Source organism: Crocuta crocuta, unplaced genomic scaffold (assembly GCF_008692635.1).
Source record: "Crocuta crocuta isolate KB4526 unplaced genomic scaffold, BGI_CrCroc_1.0 scaffold422, whole genome shotgun sequence".
NCBI lineage: Eukaryota > Metazoa > Chordata > Mammalia > Carnivora > Hyaenidae > Crocuta > Crocuta crocuta.
In genome coordinates, this window is record NW_027529554.1 from 537,136 (window position 1) to 556,032 (window position 18,897).

The 18,897-nt window shown below is 37.7% G+C and overlaps 1 protein-coding gene across 2 annotated transcripts in view; it reads right to left on the reverse strand.

The window, feature by feature from the left end:
• Positions 1–18,897, reverse strand: part of GASK1B (golgi associated kinase 1B) — a 49,214-nt gene that overhangs the window by 21,574 nt on the left and 8,743 nt on the right. For both annotated transcript variants that reach the window (XM_077761442.1, XM_077761443.1), the window contains exon 3: positions 9,621–9,835. In XM_077761442.1, the coding sequence (XP_077617568.1) occupies positions 9,621–9,835 (215 nt within the window). The remainder of the gene's footprint in view (positions 1–9,620; positions 9,836–18,897) is intronic.

An 18,897-nucleotide genomic window follows, 5' to 3' on the forward strand; every position in this document is an offset into this window, starting at 1 on the left:
AGAAAACAAGACATATGCTTTCTTCAATAGACTAACGGGAAGGGAAAGAAGAAGTGGGGGTGAAATCTATAGATTAAAAGACATATCAACCGAGCACAAAGTATAAGCTTTATTTGAATCCTGATTCAAATAAACAACCTGAAATAATAAATACATAAGCAAACAAACAAATAAATAAATAAAACACTTATAAGACAAAAACTTGAACACTGACTGGATATGTGACTGGCATTATTGCTAATTTTTCTTTTGGGTGTGTTTTATTTTCTAGTGATACATACTGAAATATTTACAGATGAAAGAATATTATGTCTGGGATTTGTTCCAAATTAATGTGGGCATGGGAAGTAGACTGGGATACAGATAAAACAAGCCTGATTATGAGTTGATTAATTGTTGAATTTGGATGACAGGTACCTGAGGGTTCATTTTTTTGTGTGTATCTTTTCATTTCTCCACTAAGGCAACGAAGCATTTAAAATTTGTTTTCCAATCCCATGGAAGTCTTCTGAGATTTTTTTCTGGAAGCAATTAATACAATTAAAAGGAAAGTAAGAAAAATAAACTCGGCAATGGTTTGCACAGCAAATCGCAGTTGGGGAAGATGGAGAGAAGGACATCAGCTAGAAGTCTCTTACAACATCTGGACCTCTGTTGATAGAGTCTGATTAGAAAGCATTAATAGAGATAAAAAGGAAACCATAATTGGAGTGATTTTGAGGACTGTCAAAGTTTACTGCTACTCAAATATGAGGCACAAAGCAAAAGATGACTCAAAAATGACTCAAAGATTTCTGACCTGGATGATTTTAAAAATACTAATATTATGAATAGAAACAGGTAAGTCAAGAGAGCCAATTGTCAGGGCATGAGGTGACACATTTGCTTCTGGACATCAAATTTGAGAAGCTGAAATGACCATTTGCTACTTAAAGTGAAGCATTCTTTAGCTATATTTGCATAAAATGATGTTCTTTGTGCTCTCTCCAATTGTGATGACTTATTTAAAACTCGTCAAAAGTTGTATAATAAAATAATTAAATAAAAATATATAAGTCAAACCTCCTTAAACTATTAACATAGCCCAAACCCTTCCTTAATAAAAATACTTTCTTGGCATGGTTTACCCATCTCATCTATATCCTTTTCTCTACAAAAATCTCTATGGTCTTTGCTACAGAAACAAATCTGTATGCTTCTTTTACATCACTTTACCTGTCTCTATGTATCTGAATATGTAAAGCAATATAGACGTTATAGGTGTTCAGTAAATACCAGCTTTTCTGCCCAATTTGCACATGTATGGTAAGCAGTACTTGGAAGAATAAAACTATAATGTCACAGAATAATTTGATGAGTCTTCCGACGCCTCTGTAAATAAAATGATCCCCGTGATCAAATAAAGCATCAAATAAAATGATGCTGTTATTATAGCATCAATAATACTGAAAATAATTTCTCCTAGTGACAAAGCATAAACAGGTATATAGTAGAACCTATGTCAAAGTCAGACATTTGACTTTCATTTATAACAACAAGCATACTTAGCTTTATACAATTAAAATTCTCTAGAAACCATGTTTCAGTTCTTAGCACACCTACACCTTCAAAGTTTAGAGTTGGTCATTTTTAATGTGTAGAATAACACACCCCCACATCCTTTACCTTAGAAAGATATTCTCTGTAATCAAGTGAACAACTGTGATTCTCATCACAAAAAGAAATTGTCAAGATTTTTTCAACAAAGAACAAAAAGCAGTAACATATATTTTCTAAACCCTTTGGTGTTTGGCCATCTTTGTTCCCTAGGTCCCTGTCAATTCAGCATGCCAACCAGTGTGGTCAAAGCTAATACCAGACTTTTATCACTACTTGAAGACAAGACAGTATCTGACTTACATCCTCTCTCATTGTTTGCTAGCAAATGAACAAAAAGCTATATTAATTGCTTGCTTATACTTATCAATAAATACAAGGCTAAAGGCTCTTTACTTTGGCAGTATGCAAAAACAATAGAACTACCCAAACTTAGAAATCCCAGTGTCCAAGACCCTGGATTGGTATGTCTCTTGTTGTCTGAACACCTGTCTGTGAGTGATCTCTGAAAGTCAGAGGCAAGAGCCTTGATCGCTGAGTAGTAGGGATAAAAGGAGGGGAGGAGGGGATGCTTGGAAGACCCTCATAGTCTATCATGGAGGCTACAGTTGGAATCTTCTTTGCCTAGCATTTGGATATTCCTACAGAAACAAATAGTCTTTTAGTGAGAACTTACATTTCTCTTGTATAGATGATAGTTGGTTGGAATTTTTACTTTTACTATTATCACATCAGTAAGTGAAAAAAAATGATGCATAAAGAAAGAGTGGAAGGCAATGTATCAAAGATTAACATCTGTTAAGCCAATGTATTACATACAGGAACTACATCATTAGAAGCCAGGTAAGAGGTAGGAAAGTTAACTGATAAAAGACAACTTGGTGAGTCAGGGTTGGGGGGGAGCAGATAAGACCTACCAGTTCATACTGTTGTTGCTTGTTGAACTTGTGAATGTAACTTTATTACTCACAGCCACCTGGGAGAAAACTACCTACTGGAACAGGAAGTTTCCATAAGCATAATTTTTCCCGCTCTGAACTTTTTCACAGTTTTAGCTTTTTGTTAGAATCCCTCTCTGAAACTCTCTTCCTATCTCCTAACTCACCTGATTTCTGCAAGATTTTGTTTCTAGATTAAATGTCACGTTTTTTGTCCACATTCTCTACTAATCTATAAGATGTGATAGCATCTTATTTATTTCTAAAAAATGTTAAACTTAACTCAATTATGATGCCTAATACATTTTGTTATGATGATCTGTCTATACTATTGAGGTCAGGGACACTGTCTCAACCATCTGATCACCAGCAATAAGCCTGCCAATTGTCTGGAACAAAAAAGGGCCCAAAAAAGAAAGGGCCCAGAAAAGGACCCAAGTGCAAAGAAATATGTGTAACTTACTTCATTGAAGGTGGAAGCAATCATCTCCCCAAACACATCTCGGTTAGTCCTCCTCTGTCTAAACACTCCTTAATTTTTCATCAAATAAACAGTTATTCTTAGAAAATATAAGTACAGGAAGAACTTCATTAAATAGTAAAAATATTAAATATTTTCTATTCATTTGATTTTTATTTTCTAAACTTCTAATTCTCTCTCTTCTCTTAATGGACTTTATTTCTTTATTACAATTACACTTCTATTTCTTTCACTTTTAACATCTTTGACACTTTTGGTTTAATATTTTAATAAAAGTAAGTAGTTTCCTTTGATCAAAAAAATAACTTCCTGAGTGTGACATTTTCAGATACTCTGCCATTAATTGGAAGGTTACAGAGTTGGATAAGACAAGGACTTGCTCTTGAGAAATTTACAGCTTATTAAAAAAAAAGGACTATGGGGCGTCTGGGTGGTTCAGTCGGTTAAGCGTCCAACTTCAGGTCATGATCTCACAGTCTGTGGATTCGAGCCCCGCGTCGGGCTCTGTGCTGATAGCTAGCTCAGAGCCTGGAGCCTGCTTCAGATTCTGTGTCTCTCTCTCTCTCTCTGACCCTCCCTTGCTCACACACACTCTCTCTCTCTCACAGAAATAAATAAAACATTAAAAAATTTAAATAAGGAAAGATGAACTAGTCAAAAATAATTAAAACATAATAGGCTAAGATCTATAATATAAGCATGAAAGTCCATAAGAGTAGAAAAAATTTAATGATTTGGGAATGCTTATAATTTAATGAATAAAAATAATGATAAAATACTTTAATTCTTACATTGGTATTGACCTCTACTATTATTTCTGGAGGATCAATTTCTTAATATGTAATGAACCCATTATGTATCAAGCATTATTCTAAACCCTTCATATGTGTAAAAGTATCGAATTCTCTCAATGGCCCTTTATATAAATAATATAATTATTCCTGAGAATACCAAGGCAATGACAGATTAACTTCTCAATGTTAAGAAATTTGTATTGGTAATTAGGATTGAAATTTACAAGTCTGGCTCCATAATCTCAACTCCTAAGCATTATACAGACTATCTCTGAGCTCAAAAAGCAAGTTTTCCATATCCTAAGTATTTTCCTGTTATTTTCTATGAACTTTTGATAGAAATTTCCCAATCTTAAAAATTCAAATGTTCTTTCGAATACTACCCTTTGTCATCCCAACAGAGGTAAATTTTTGTCTATGTAGTTCATACCCCCACGCTTCAAGAATAAAAGGTTACTTGTGCCTCCGTCACATTTTACAGGCCCAGTAAAATGGCATGGCCTTTATTAATGTAGATTTGTTGATTGGGTAAAACAAAAAGGATGTTGTGTACAGAAAATTAACAACTCCGTTCTGTACTCTCTTGCCTTGCTATAGCCTCATAGAAAAAGTGATTTTCATTTGCTTCAGGCAGAACTTTCCTAGGATTGTTAACAAAATCCATCCAATACATTCCCAACACATTCCCAACCACCATTTAAATGAGGCATATATTCGACTTTAAAGTAGACATTGCAAGTGTAATTGATGAGAAGGATTATTGTAGAAAAGATAACTATTATGGTACTCATGAAAAATAGCCTATGTGTATTCATTTATTCAGCACTTTTTTTTATTTTTAGCAAACATTTTCAATAAACACCTCTCTGTAAACAATGTCTGATGCTAAATACAGGAAGTAAAAAAGATCAATTAAGGTATAATATTATTAAGTGTGCCTGGGTGGCTCAGTAGGTTAAGTGCCCAACTTCGGCTCAGGTCATGATTTCGCAGTTCATTGGTTCAAGCCCCATGTCAGGCTCTGTGCTGACAGTTCAGAGTTCAGAGCCTGGAGCCTGCTTCAAACTCTGTGTCTCCCTCTCTCTCTTTCCCTTCCCTGCTCGCACTCTTTTTCACTCTCTCTCTCAAAAACAAACATAAAAATATTTTTTAAAGAAATAATTATTAAAAAATGTAAAATTTCTCTGGAGTGGTATCTACTATGAGTGAAGTCAAATGAAAAACAACAAAGTAAAAAAAAAATATTTGAGACATATAGGCATGGATAAAGGTTAATTTTTGTGATATACAAAATGTCTTTATAAATCAATAAGGAAAAGCTATGGAATGCAATAAAAAGGGCAATAATTTAAACAGGCAACTCACAAAAAAAAGAACTGTAAATAATTAATATTTTAAAATATGGTATCCTTAATCTCACTTATAATGAAAGAACTAAAAATATAGCAAAGACCCTGTTACCCTCCATTAAATCAGTAAAAATATTATTCAGTTTTCCCCTTCCCAAGGTTGGCAAAAGAGAAAGAAATAGACACTCTCGTACCTTATGGGTAAAACAATAAAATGCTACAGCAACTATAGGAAATTAGCCTCTTGTCTGCGCACTGTGGGAAGTAAGTAAATATTGGATGATAAAAAAATGTAAGTTGATTCTCACAGATGCCATCCTCATATGCATAATTTGATATACTCTTTTAGATACTAACCAAATTAACTCTTAACAGCCGGATTACCTTCTGACTTTCAAGATTCAGTGCTTCAGCCAAAGCCAAAATTGGAAACTCCAATCTTGGTGTCATACCTTGAACGGGTTCCAGTAAAGTCTTGCAGAGATCACAGCCTTGTGGATTATCAAGAATGTGAAGGACACTCCCTCCACCTCCCCCAGGCAGCAGGAGCGAGGAGGTAGACTACTAATAGAACTGACCTGCCAACAGAATCAGTTTCTGCAGTAGTGGCAGCAGCCCGATGCCCAATATCTCAAGCCAAATGTGATCTTGCCTCATCCAGTTTGAGTGGACTGGAGGGAGTCATGCAGGTAATAATTGGCAAAGCCTGAACTAGGATAGGAGCACAAGCCATACCTAACAGAAGATGGACTGGTGTGATCTCAAGGATTTGGTCACTGTATGCATGTGAGCATAAGTGTCACAAGGCATATAAATGACTCCCAAATTCTTGGATTACAAAAATGCAAGATGGTGGTGCCATTAACCTATAAAATGAATGGAAGGAATCATTGCTTAGAAGTTTGCCTCTTAAGCCAGAACTCATGAATTGGACTCCAAATTCTATTGGATACCAGAGATGTGGCCCTAACCAAATTACTTACTTTCTCTTTGTCTTGATTTCCTCAATTCTAAAATATGAATAATAATAATAATATCTACTTCATAGAATTGTTATGAGGCTTAAATAAGTTAATATCTTAGTGCTTAGAATAGAATGCTTAGAACAGTGCCAAGCACATAGAAAGTTTTATATAATTGTTAGATTATTAATAGTATTAGCTTAAGGATTTAAAATACTTATCTTTGTTGAAAACATATCATAGTGATGTGTCTAGATTTATCCTAAAGACCACAGACCATGGACATGATGATAGAAGCTGCTGACACACTCAGGAGGCTATGGCTCAGCTGGAATTCATCCTCACTCCATCAAGGTAATGAAAAGAGCATGACAATGTGAACACACCTCTTGTGAAAAAAGCTCTCTATCTCCATGATCTATGATATCTCTTATAGGCAGGGAGCATCACTACTTCTCTAAATGACTCTGTTTCAGACAAATGGTACACTTAGGATGCCCTAAATATCCTATGAACATTACCAACCCCATGTCTATCTCTTTATCATTTATACCCTGCAATCTTACTCAAACTCTCCCTTCTTTACTATTTTATGGCAAAATGCTCTCCCTTGCTTAACCTTATAACAGTAAGAAATTTTATATTATTTCACCCAGCCATTCTTATATGTATTTATTGTTATTTCATGCACTATTCTTTCCTAAGTGATTAAAAAAAATCAAGGATTAGGCAGGAGGGATAAACCATCTTTACTACTTTGCTACACTTGTGTCAGTTTCCTACAGTATAATATACAGTACATATTACATAAGCACATCATTATTCGTTGAACAATAGTTGTAGTTTCCCTTGATAGAAAGGAGAATGACAAAGTCACAAGGTAGGTTGAGATTTAGTTGAAGATTCCAGAATTAAAACAAGTGTCTTTAGAAACAACTTCTAAAGAGTTTGCCCTTGGGGCACCTGGGTGGCTTAGTTGGTTGAGCGTACGTCCGACTTCGGCTCAGGTCATGATCTCACAGTTTGTGGGTTTGAGCCCCACATCGGGCTCTGTATTGACAGCTCAGAACCCGGAGCCTGTTTTCGGATTCTGTGTCTCCCTCTCTCTCTGACCCTCCTCTGCTCATGCTGTCTCTGTCACTCTCGCAAAAATAAATAAAACATTAAAAAATTAAAAATAAAATAAAGGGTTTGCGCTTTATTCAGTGAAAGTTAGCTCTTAATGTGACTCAGTTACAAACCGTAAGGTCATTTCTTTCTCATAGACTTCACTTCCAAGTTCATGGATTTCCTCTCCATCCTGCCCTTAGTCATCACACTCACGAACTTCAACATCTATATTGACCACTCCCCAAACACTTGGCCTCATCATAAGTACCTTTACCTACTTAGCCCTAAAAGTCTTCACTTATTCTTCATTTTATTGCTAATACATTTTATTATATCAACTCCCTTAGTTAATCCAAGAATAACCTAGTAGTTGTCATACAGTAATGGTTAAGTATATAGAATCTAGCCGAACCTGCTGACACCTCTATTTGGGAACTTACTACCTATATAATACCAAGCAAGTTTTAGGTAACTGCTGAGAAACAATTCTCTAATGCAATCTTCTGCAATTTTACATCAGATTTTGCTCTGCACTGTCTCTTCAAGGATGTTAATAGAGCAAATAGCCTTGCAAGACACAAAAAGTATCTCCCTCTGATGTGGAAAGCAGATCTGATTTGTCTCCTGACCAAGATAATGTCTCCTTCCAGAGAAATGTTGGGCGGATTTGCTAGCAGTCTCATATAATATTGGGGGTTTCCTAAGCTTCTTGTTCCTCTGTAGTGAGCCAAACCCACTCTGTGCAGCATTCACCAGGGCCACCCCAATGGCCCTTGAGGGGAAAAGGAACATGAAGCTCATATCACTTTCTGTACCATGAGTAATGAAGCCATTTGTCTGTCTCTTACCCAGGAGTCTTTTGTCATCTGCTAGCATTTATGAACAGGTGGCTGGCTAATTTGTTAGCTTTCAAGAAAGGTAAGATCTCAGATTTTCCACAGTTCTTGATAATAATCTCTTTATGCTTCAGTTTCCTTTTACTCAGCTATAAAATGGAGAAAAGATGCCTATCTCATAAAGTTAGTGTGTAAATTATATGGAATAATGAGATAATGTCTATACAATGCTTAAAACCAGTCTGAGCCTCATAGCTGGACTCAATAACCGTTTTTGGTGACTTGACTGTCTCCTTGCCAAATGGCCTGGTCTCCAGCTCAGTTCTCACTGGTAGCTTTGCAGAACTGACACCATATATCATCCTCTTCTTAGAAGTTCCTAAGCCCTAGACTGTGACTCTGCACTAAATTGGTTTCCTTCTTACAATTTTATCTCTTTCTAGCTCCTTCCCAAAATCACACACACACACACACACACACACACACACACACACACAAGGAATTAACAAAAGGACAAAAGGAGAGGGGCACTTGGGTGGCTCAGTTGGTTAAGCATCTGACTTTGGCTCAGGTCATGATCTCACAGTTCATGGATTCGAGCCCCACTTTGGGCTCTGTGCTGACAGCTTGGAGCCTGGAGCCTGCTTAAAGATTCTGTGTCTCCCTCTTTCTCTGGCCCTCCCCCACTTGCGTTCTATCTCTCTCTCTCAAAAATGAATAAAAATATTTTTTAAAAATTAAAAAATAAAAACAAAAGGAGAATGTTTTGAAAATGTCCTAAGACAGTCCTAAATTTCCACAAAATACTACTTAACAATGCAGTAACAGTAGTCAACCAGTTTTTCTAAAATGGAGGAAGGGAAAAGCAGAAATCAGAATGAAGGGATCAAGAGTAATAAGATCCTTATCAAAAGGAGATAAGAGTTATAAGAAACCTGTACCATTCTGAGTCATTCAGTTATGTAGATGGTCAATATTTATTATTCTCCAATGTCCAATCTTAATTAAATACTTGCAAAAAAAAAAAGTACTGGAAAGAAAACAAGAGAAATGGTGGCTATAAGCTACATGACCAAGTGACCAGTGAAACACAATGTGGAATGATGGAACTACAGTGTAGAAAGAAGACAAACTTTTACTTTCAACAGATCCCAGGGAACCCCAGCTCCAGCTTTTAGTAGTTGTAAGAACATGGGTGAGTTCCTTAACCTTATCAAACATCAGTTTATCCGCTTCACAAATAGGGGAAGACCATTCACCTTGAAGAGTTGCCCATGGGTTTCCTCAATAAACCGGAAACTAAATGATTATTGCGGAACTGCAGAACTGAAGAATTACTCCTTTGGAAACTAATAAAAAAGCTAAGGGGCATTTCTGAATATTTCCCAAAGGAATATAAAATTTTGTAATGTGGTATATACTTGCCAAATATAGCCCTGTAGAACTTAAACTCTGGCTTCATGAAAGCTCAAGGTACAGAAAATTTCTTAGCGTCAGACTTATATAACTCAGTATCAGTCTTAGGTAACCACTTGCATGATTTGATAAACTTACCTGTAACAAAAAATCAAAGAGTGCCAGCTTGGACCACTCATGGTGATGTATTTCAGTACAACCCCATTCAGGTTTGGGTACCCGGCCATTCTGCCAGCACTTCTGTTTCAATGACTGTTGGTAAGCTCCCCAGGTGAGCTTAACAGAAGAGTGAGTCTCGTTACTTGTTGGAGATAAAGATGAGTCCCAGAGAATGACAGGGCATGGGCGGCCATCTACAGAATCCAAAAACAAACACACTTTAGCATGATATTAATTCACTATGTGCCTTCAATCACTCATAGCTTCAATCTCTCACCTACCAAAATCAGGAGTTTGATTAGATGATATTTCATGGCCCTTGGTGGATGATGAAAGGAAAGATTTTTGAAACAAGACCATTTATAGATGTGACCCAGGAATAAGCCACTAATCACCAATAACAACGTCCTCTGGTTAATGTGGTTTTATTCCACATCTAAAAGCAGCTACCACGAAAAAGGAAAGAATCCTGGCATTTATCATTGTCTGTTCAATGTCTGAGTGGAGCTGCTATTTGTCTGATTTTCTGAGGCCACAGAAAAAGAATTTTTAGAAGTCACAAATTTAAAAGTGAAATTGTTTGGTTCACATCAATCACTATACTCTCCAAAGACACAAAAAAGGAGCAAGATGGAAACTTTTCTCTTTTCTGATGGAAACAGCACTCTTCATAATTGATGTTTATTCACACATAACCTCACAAAGTGCATTTAAGCAAATGTCATTTCTTCAACTGCATGTGCATAGATGATATTTTCAAAGAATACCTGTCACCCTAATTGCTTTTGCCTCACTCTTGATAGTTTAGAAATTTCACTGTTAAACTGTATAAATAATGATGAGCCTGAGTGAAGTCATCATAAACAGAAAAGACCACAGGGCTCCATTAAATGACACTTCAAGCTTAAAACCAATAACATCACTTTTAAGCCCCCATTTCTGCCAAATAAAGTCACTGAGAGATGATGTTAAGTGTCTTTGCTTACAACTTAAAAATCAGAATGATGCTCTTGGGGGGAAAAATAAGACATAAAGATCTGGAAAAGCCCACTTAACTCATTGTTAACAGGCCTGGACAAGAGAAGCCTCTGAAATTATGACTGGAATGTCTAAGATACATCACAGGAATTTTTAAAAAGCCCTGTCACATAACCTGAGAGATACTCAATCTATAACTGTATTCCTTTTTGTTAAAGGCACTTATTTTACCATCTTGCTCATTTGCCTTCTTGTAGAGTTCTTGTGTCTATTTGACATAAGAGTAGAGTTCTTTGTCTCTTAGTTAAGTTTGCTATTACAGTGACTTCAGTAATGCTAGTAGCATTCACTTAATCATTCTGATAAACCTGCATTCCAATCTTGTTCAAAAAAGACATCTTCCTCTGTTTAACCTTACCACTTAGACCTGGGTATGCATGAAGTCCTTTAGATTTTGGAAATTATGTCACAGTCACTGACACACAATTTTTAAAAAGTAGAGAAAGAACAAAGATCCAAGCTAAAGAACTTCATTTGTAACATCGATCTCCCCTTTCTATTTCCTTCAACTTTTCTAAATGATTTGGGGGCTGCTGGGACCCAACCGTCTTCTTAGATAGAAAATAACTACAATTTTCAATGAGTGCACTCCAAATACTACACCAGTGTGATAAATCATAATAATAAATTCCACGTAAGAGCAGTCCATCGTGCAGTGGGAGACATGTAGAGACCAGTGTAATCAAATATGAGTAGAAGACACAACATGGCTTTCAAAGATGCGTGTACTTCAGACTTCTAAAGATAAACACCAAGAAGTTCTAGCCATCAGTGTCTTTAGACTAAAGTTATACACAGATAGCACTTTAGATTTTCAGGGCTAGGAAGTGCTCAAAGGGAGTTGAAACCTAATACTGAGGCTCAACAACACAAACCAATACAGGAGACAGACAGGCCAGCAGTTTCCTCAGCAAGTCACAGGAGGCCCGCAGAGAAACATGGAAATTATCTGCATAAACAATTGGAACAGTTAACCTTCCGGGCTGTTTTCCTTTCCCTTAGATACATTTGTTTCTTATTTTTAAAGCAATTAAAAGCAAATCTACTCATTTTAGAAAATGGGGGAAAACATTAAAATATAAGGCTAAGAAAACAAAAATCATCTATAATCTTCTGTCCCAGTAATTGGTTCTATTATTTATATACTGACCTCTGGTATTTTCTCCATCCCTTTCTTTCTCACCTAAAAAATGGAAATTGTTTTTAGAAATTTAAGAAGTATAGCTTATGATTAGAGCCTAGACTCTGGAACCAAACAGATCTTTTGAATTCCGGTCACATTACTTCTTAACTTTGTAACATTAGACAAGTTAAGCAATCTCTCAAACTTTGCTTTCATCCTCTGTAAAATTGGGGGGGGGGGGGGGGCGGGCATAACACACCTTCTAAAACTGCCTTTTAGGATTAAATGGACTCATGCATTTAAAGCCTCAACCTGATGCCTAACATATATGCACATCCCAGAAAACTTTCACTGTAATTATTATTACACGTATACATTATGGAATCGCACAATTCATCAGTCTTTGACTGACTTTATTTGTTTTTTGAGTATCTACTGTATGCCACGCATTGTTCTAGAAACTGCAAATAAACTAATTAATTAATAAATGCCAGTTTCTATTTATTTTCTTGGAGTTTCCATTTCCACCAGGGGAAAGACGCAAGCAGGCAAAGAAAGTAAACATTTGGGACTGTCTTGTATGTACAGTGCATTACAATCGTTTTACTAAATATTTTACCAAAAGCATTTATCTTATAATTAAATATTTTTAACTAGGATCACTCTAACTGTCATATAATACTCTAGCCCAGTGGTCAGAAAACTGTCAAAAGTAGATAGAAAAATATTTTAGGCTTTGACAGCCATCCAGTCTTCATCACAACTATTCCCCCAGAAAGTGGTCAACTCTGCTACAGCACAAAAGCAGTCAGAAACAATATGTCAACAAGTAGACTGACTGTGTTCCAATAAAACTTTATTACTGACTGGAGGAACAAGGGGGAGAAGAAGGAGGGAAATGGTGGGGGAAAGGGAGAGAGGCAAACCATGAGAGACTCTTGAATGCTGACAAAAACTGAGGACTGATGGATGTGGGGGGGAGGAGGGATGGGCATGGAGGAGGGCACTTGTGGGGATGAGCACTGAGTGTTATGTGGAAACTAATTTGACAATAAACTATTTGTAAAAAAAAAAAAAACAACACTTTATTACTGACATTGAAATTTGCATTTCATATAATTTTCTAATGTCATAGAAACATTATTCTTTAGATTTTTTTTCAACCATTTAAAATTGGAGAAAGCATTTGTAGCTCACAGGCCATTCAAAACAGGCAAGGGACCAGCTTTGGCTCACAGACTGTAGTGTATCAGCTCCTGTTCTACTCTATGAGCATAGTCTATTTCATTTACCATTTCTCTACTTTAGCACATTGAATTTTTTGAGTGATACATTTTCTAAACTATTGTTTTTAAAGCTGTTCTCAAACTGCCAAAGGGAGCTTTCAGCTGGATAGGAATAATTCACTTTCAATTAGTATTCTGGGTTTTTCTCCACATCCATTCACATCCCCTCAGCAAAATATTTTGAGTACTGACTATAACATAAAAATGTTCCGTCCTGCTCTGCTGGAAATCCATGCACCTCACACAACAAGGATTTCTAGAAAGCAAGAAGAAAGTAGGGTGAGTAGTAACTCTCAGTTTGAGCCTGGGTGGGTGGGTCCCATCCACACACTGATCTTGCTTGAGTCTCCGTGTTTATGGCCCTTGAGATGACAGTAGTTGGTATGGCTCCAGATCTCAGGGCTATGAGTACTACTGTGAAAAGAATTCTACTTTTTATAAAATATGGCTGTTAAAAGAATTAAATGAACTTTGATAGATCTGAAGGGATGACAGAAAAATAGCCTCTGAAAACAAGAAACTGGTTAAAGCAACTTACCCTGAAGTGTTTCAGAGATGAGGAGCATTCATCTCTTCACATTCAGGTTTGTCAGAATGATGCAGTACTGTACTCTCTAGAGAAATCTTAACAGTGAAGAGATAAAATTTTAACTGTCAGAGTGGTGAGAAAGCAGGTTTGAAAAGATATGTGGGTGTTCATGTGAATTAAAGGTTATAAAGCTGCCTTAAAAAATGAGACTTGCCAGAAAACTTATTTTTCCCCAAAATCTGAATATCTCCCCTACTTTTGGTGTTTTCCCAAGTCATACTTTATTCAAAAGACAAAGAAGACATTCTTTTGAGAAGATGAATGTGAAAATTCACCAAGAATGTGCTATAAACAATCTCCTTTGCCTGGATTTATGAAATGCCCTTCACTTGGAACATTAGCTGCCTGGTTTTATTGAACTATAGGTGAAAGCTAAGTATGCTGGGCGAAGATGTGAGTGTCTGTCTGCATTTCTCCCTGAGCAAAAATTAGTAAGAATGTTCTGAGCTCTGAAATCAAAAAATCCTCTCTATCCTATGGGCCAAGTTCCAAGACTGTTCTAAGACTCCCCTTGAACAAGACAAAAAGGAAAGTGGCAGTTCAGTTCAGGGCCCTTCGTTTAAAATGACTCTACAGGGGCGCCTGGGTGGCTTAGTCGGTTAAGCGTCCGACTTTCGCTTAGGTCATGTACTCGCAGTTTGTGGGTTCGAGCCCCGCGTCGGGCTCTGTGCTGACTGCCAGCTCGGAGCCTGGAGCCTGTTTCAGTCTGTGATTCCCTCTCTCTCTGACCCTCCCCTGCTCACGCTCTCTCTCTCTCTCTCCTAGAAATAAATAAAACATTTAAAAATAAAATAAAATAAAATAAAATGACTCTACAAAGCCTATTAAAGAAAACAAAGGCCAATCAAAACTTGAGACTCATCTTTGTTATACGAAATGAATTCTTCTGGGTTCTACCACAAGTATCAACAAGGCGTCGAAGGAAAACCTTAATGCCTTGGATCTCTAATTGCTAAAGGCAATTGTTGGTGATGATGTAACTCCAATGATGGTGTAGTAGATGTCTAGTTGTTAAGATCCCCAGATCCTACTGTCTGGTCTATTTTTCTACAGTGCCTATCCCAGGAGGGTTTTGGCAATTAAAAATATTAGACTGAAGGAAAAAGTCAGGTAAGATCTCTTGGCTTAGATTTGGTCAATGTGAACAAGTCAGTGAATGTGAGGGATCGTAAAACGGGATCGCAAGATTCCAGGACAGCCTTGAGGGAGGAGGAAATTTGAAGGATTCGATGCAATTTTACTTCTGCTCAGCGTTTTAAATATTGTTAATTTACTTATTCAAAATACAACTGTTTACAATGGTCCCTCAATTATCCTCAAGTGGACCTATTAGTTTCTGGGTTTCAGACAGAAAGAATTCAGTGAGGCATAGCAAACATGGAGGATTTACCAGATCCCCAGGCCAGGCAAGCCCAGGCCTCAGAGTGTTTAGGGTTTAGTAGAAAAAAGACAAGTGTGCACACATTATAACAATCAAATCGAAATATTTGCCAGTTGAACGACTGTTTGAAGGGAATAAGTGAAAGACTAATATAAAGACTGAGCTTTTAGGGCAAAGTGAAGAAATGAAGAACTGCTGTGTCCTAGACTAGCTATGTGCTGAAATGTCACAGTTAATAGGGGGAAGAGACATTGCTGAAAAGGAGCTAAGAATATGGGGTGTGGCAGAAAGAAAATCACAAATGTTGATTCTATCCCTGACTCATCACTGGTCTCCACAGAATGTGAGCCAGGTCCTTCAGCCACCTTGACTGAGGCACTGTGTTCCCCAAAGTCTGAGAAGAATGCCTTCCAAATCTATCTCAGGGGTGTGTGAGAATCTGAGAAATACAGAAAAATACAGCACTGTCAAGTATTAAAAAGAACCAAACTTGAGTTAGGTATTCATGATTTTAAAAAATGAGAGGCAAAAGAAAAAAAAAGAATTCTATAGATTTCCTATGTATAGGTTCCCAGGTTCCAACCAAATCCTGATTACAGGGACTTGTCCCAGAAATAGATTTCTGGGTGATTTATAACATATTTCTTCAAACAACAAAAAAAGTATTTATTTACTTACATAACTGTTTTTTCCCTTTATAACTTGTTTCCTCTGGGTTGGACTGAGTTAAAATAATCTCTGTATTTCCTCAAGAGTTAGCTAAGTGTGAAGCTGAGGAAGCAGGAAAGGAGATTGTGACTTCCTCCATCACAAATGACTTAAACAACCTAAATCATCAGCTCTGCTTTAAAAACAAAGTGTCCTTCTCTGGTATGAACAGACTAAAGGACAGGAACTTATGCTTTCTAGGTCTGCCCTGGACTGCCACGGTATAAATGAAAACTCCCAGAAAATTCCTATCTCGATATTCCATTTAGAAAAAGAGATATCAAACGTGACTTCCAAGGGTGGTTATGATGGGGTCACCGTGCCAGGCTCCACCAACAATCATATTTTGTGAACAAAGTCCTGGTCACATTAGGGTGACCCAGTCCTGGGCAATTTTGGTGTTTATTAATGTAGATAAAGGAGCCATGAATTCCTGCCCAGGGTGACCTTCCTACAATGCAAAACTCATTATATCACTCCTTTTCTTAAAACCCTTCAATGATTCCCCATTATCTGCAAGATAAAATCCATGTCCTTACATGACATAAAACCCAGCCACTCTCCACGGACCACAGCTTTATCTTACTTCTTCCCCACCCACAACCCTCCTAAAACCTTGTTTCCTTCCGAATTCTGCAGTTTCCTAAGTACCTCTGCCTTCACAAGTTTTCCACACATCTATTCTCTCTACCCTTCCGACACCCACCCCATCTCTCACTCTACCCACAGTGACTTAAGATCCAGTTCAGACATTAGCTCTCTGGAAAGTTTTTACAAGGCTCCACCCACCACCCTATGCACATATTCTCAGCTAAATTTTTCCCTCTCTATGCCTGCAAGGTCTCCTAAAAATATCTCCACTGAAGTCTTTATCATACCCATTTTCTATGATGCACCTGCTTAGCTGTCGCTACTCTCTAAGCTGAGAGCTCTGTGAGAACAGGGACTATTTCTTAAGCACTTTTGGACCTCCATCTCCTGACATGATGTCTGCATGAAAGCAAGCATTCAAAAAATGTTAGTGAATGAATGAGTGAATTTCAGAATCCCTTAAGTTTCCTCTATAGCTCTGAAGATCCAAGGAATAGTCGATGGTCTCAGAATCGAAGTTTGGTTAGTGTGATATCCTTGCAGTAAGCTGGGATTTCATTGTCCTCACTCTAAGTGAGTTAAGATTAGAGAGAAACTTGAGAAATGGAGGTGAGGATATGCAGAGGTTTCCATGACCTGGTTCTATCCACCTTGTGCTCAATAGTCACTCCCATGTTTCCATAATCCTGTGAGTCACTGGAATGATGAAAATGGGGGTAGTAGGAAGATCCACCTGACTCTCTCCTCCTGACCCCAGATCACTGTCATGAGAAGGGGAACAGTTAAGGCATCATGGCCACATTCAGGAATCAGACTGAAGGACAGTAGAAAAACAGGTTAAAATCCCAATATGTGATTAACTGGGAAAGCCCCAGGCTACAACCACTGCAGGCTAACATATGACGTGAAGGGCCCATGGGAGATAGTATAGCAGAGTGATGAACACCAAGGTTATCGGGTTCTTCCAACCCTGCTACACACGACCTGTGGACCTTTGGAGGACATGTGTTATCCTCTGAGCCTCACTTTTTCCACAGAAAATCTGCCTAATAATATCTGCTGCATGGGGCCATTGTGAAATTCAGTGACATAATAACGTAAAGTGTTCAGCACTCCACAGATGAGAGATACTGGTATAATCCACTAGCAACGCCAAGCACTTTCCTTAAATGACCACTTTAGGTGCCTGTTTACTTAGTTCAAGTAAGCATTAATCTAGATAAACAAATTAAGAAAGTCTAAGCAAACATATCACAAAGAGCTAAATCAGCTTTAAAACCAGGTGAAAATAAAAGGTAACATTTACTGAGTCTTACAATGTGTTAGGCACTTTTAGAAATATTTTTTACATATCAACTTACTTCATTTGCACAACTTGATGAGCTAAGCACTGTCATCATCATTATTTTTACTGTCATCATCCCTATTATACTAATGAAGAAACAAGTTCACAGTGACTAAGTTAATTTATACCTGGTCACACAGCCACTTGATTCACAACTGGCATAGAACCAGGATTCAAACTCAGAAGTCTAGATTGCCAGTTATTATGAACTGAATTGTGTTCCCCTAAATTTATATGTTGACGCTGTCAGTACCTCAGAATGTGCTTGTATCTGGAGATAGGACCTTTACAGAGGTACTTAAACAATGCCTGGGTGGCTCAGTCAGGTAAGTGTCTGACTTCGGCTCAAGTCATGATCTTGTGATTTGTGAGTTTGAGCCCCACATTGGGCTCTCTGCTGTCAGTGCAGAGCCTGCTTCTGATTCTGTCTCCCTCTCTCTCTGCCTCTCACCCTCACTCTCTCTCTCTCAAAAGTAAATAGAACATTACAAAGATATTTTTAAAAAGAGGTAGTTAAAATGAGGCCATTATGGTGGGCCCCCATCCAAAATGACTGGTATTGTTATAAGAAAGTATTAGAATTCAAAGAGACACCAGGGATGGGCACACACAAAGGAGAAGCCATGTGAGAAAAACAAGAGAAGGTGGCCCACCTGCAAGCCAAGAAGAGAAGTCTCAGAAGAAAGTACCTGTGGACACCTTGGTCTTAGATATCCATCCTCCAGAACCGTGAGAAAATAAACATATGTGTTTAAGCCACCACACCTGTGGTATTTTGTGACCACAGCCCTAGAAAACTAATATGACAGCCCACACCCTTAACTACAAAGCTATTTGAATTAGAGAGCTCACAGCTTCTTCTCCATGTTTAGAATAGTGTTTAGAATACATAAAAAGACAAATGCTATCAATTACAACTAAATATGACGGCAATATTGCCCATTCGCTGAAATTGGAGGGAGGCTGTCTAGTCCTTTTGCACCCGTGTGGTCCCTAGACCATTCCAAAGATGGCGGCAGATTCAGTACTAGTGGAAAAATCATAATCTTGAGCTCAGGAAGGTTCTGAGTGGATCCTGAAATCAGTGGCAAAAGAAGGTTCCCTTCAGGCCACCGAATTCTCATATGGCCCACTGGTGTCAGCCCCACAGAGATTCTTGACTTATTTGCTCACCCCTATAGCCCCCAATGACTAG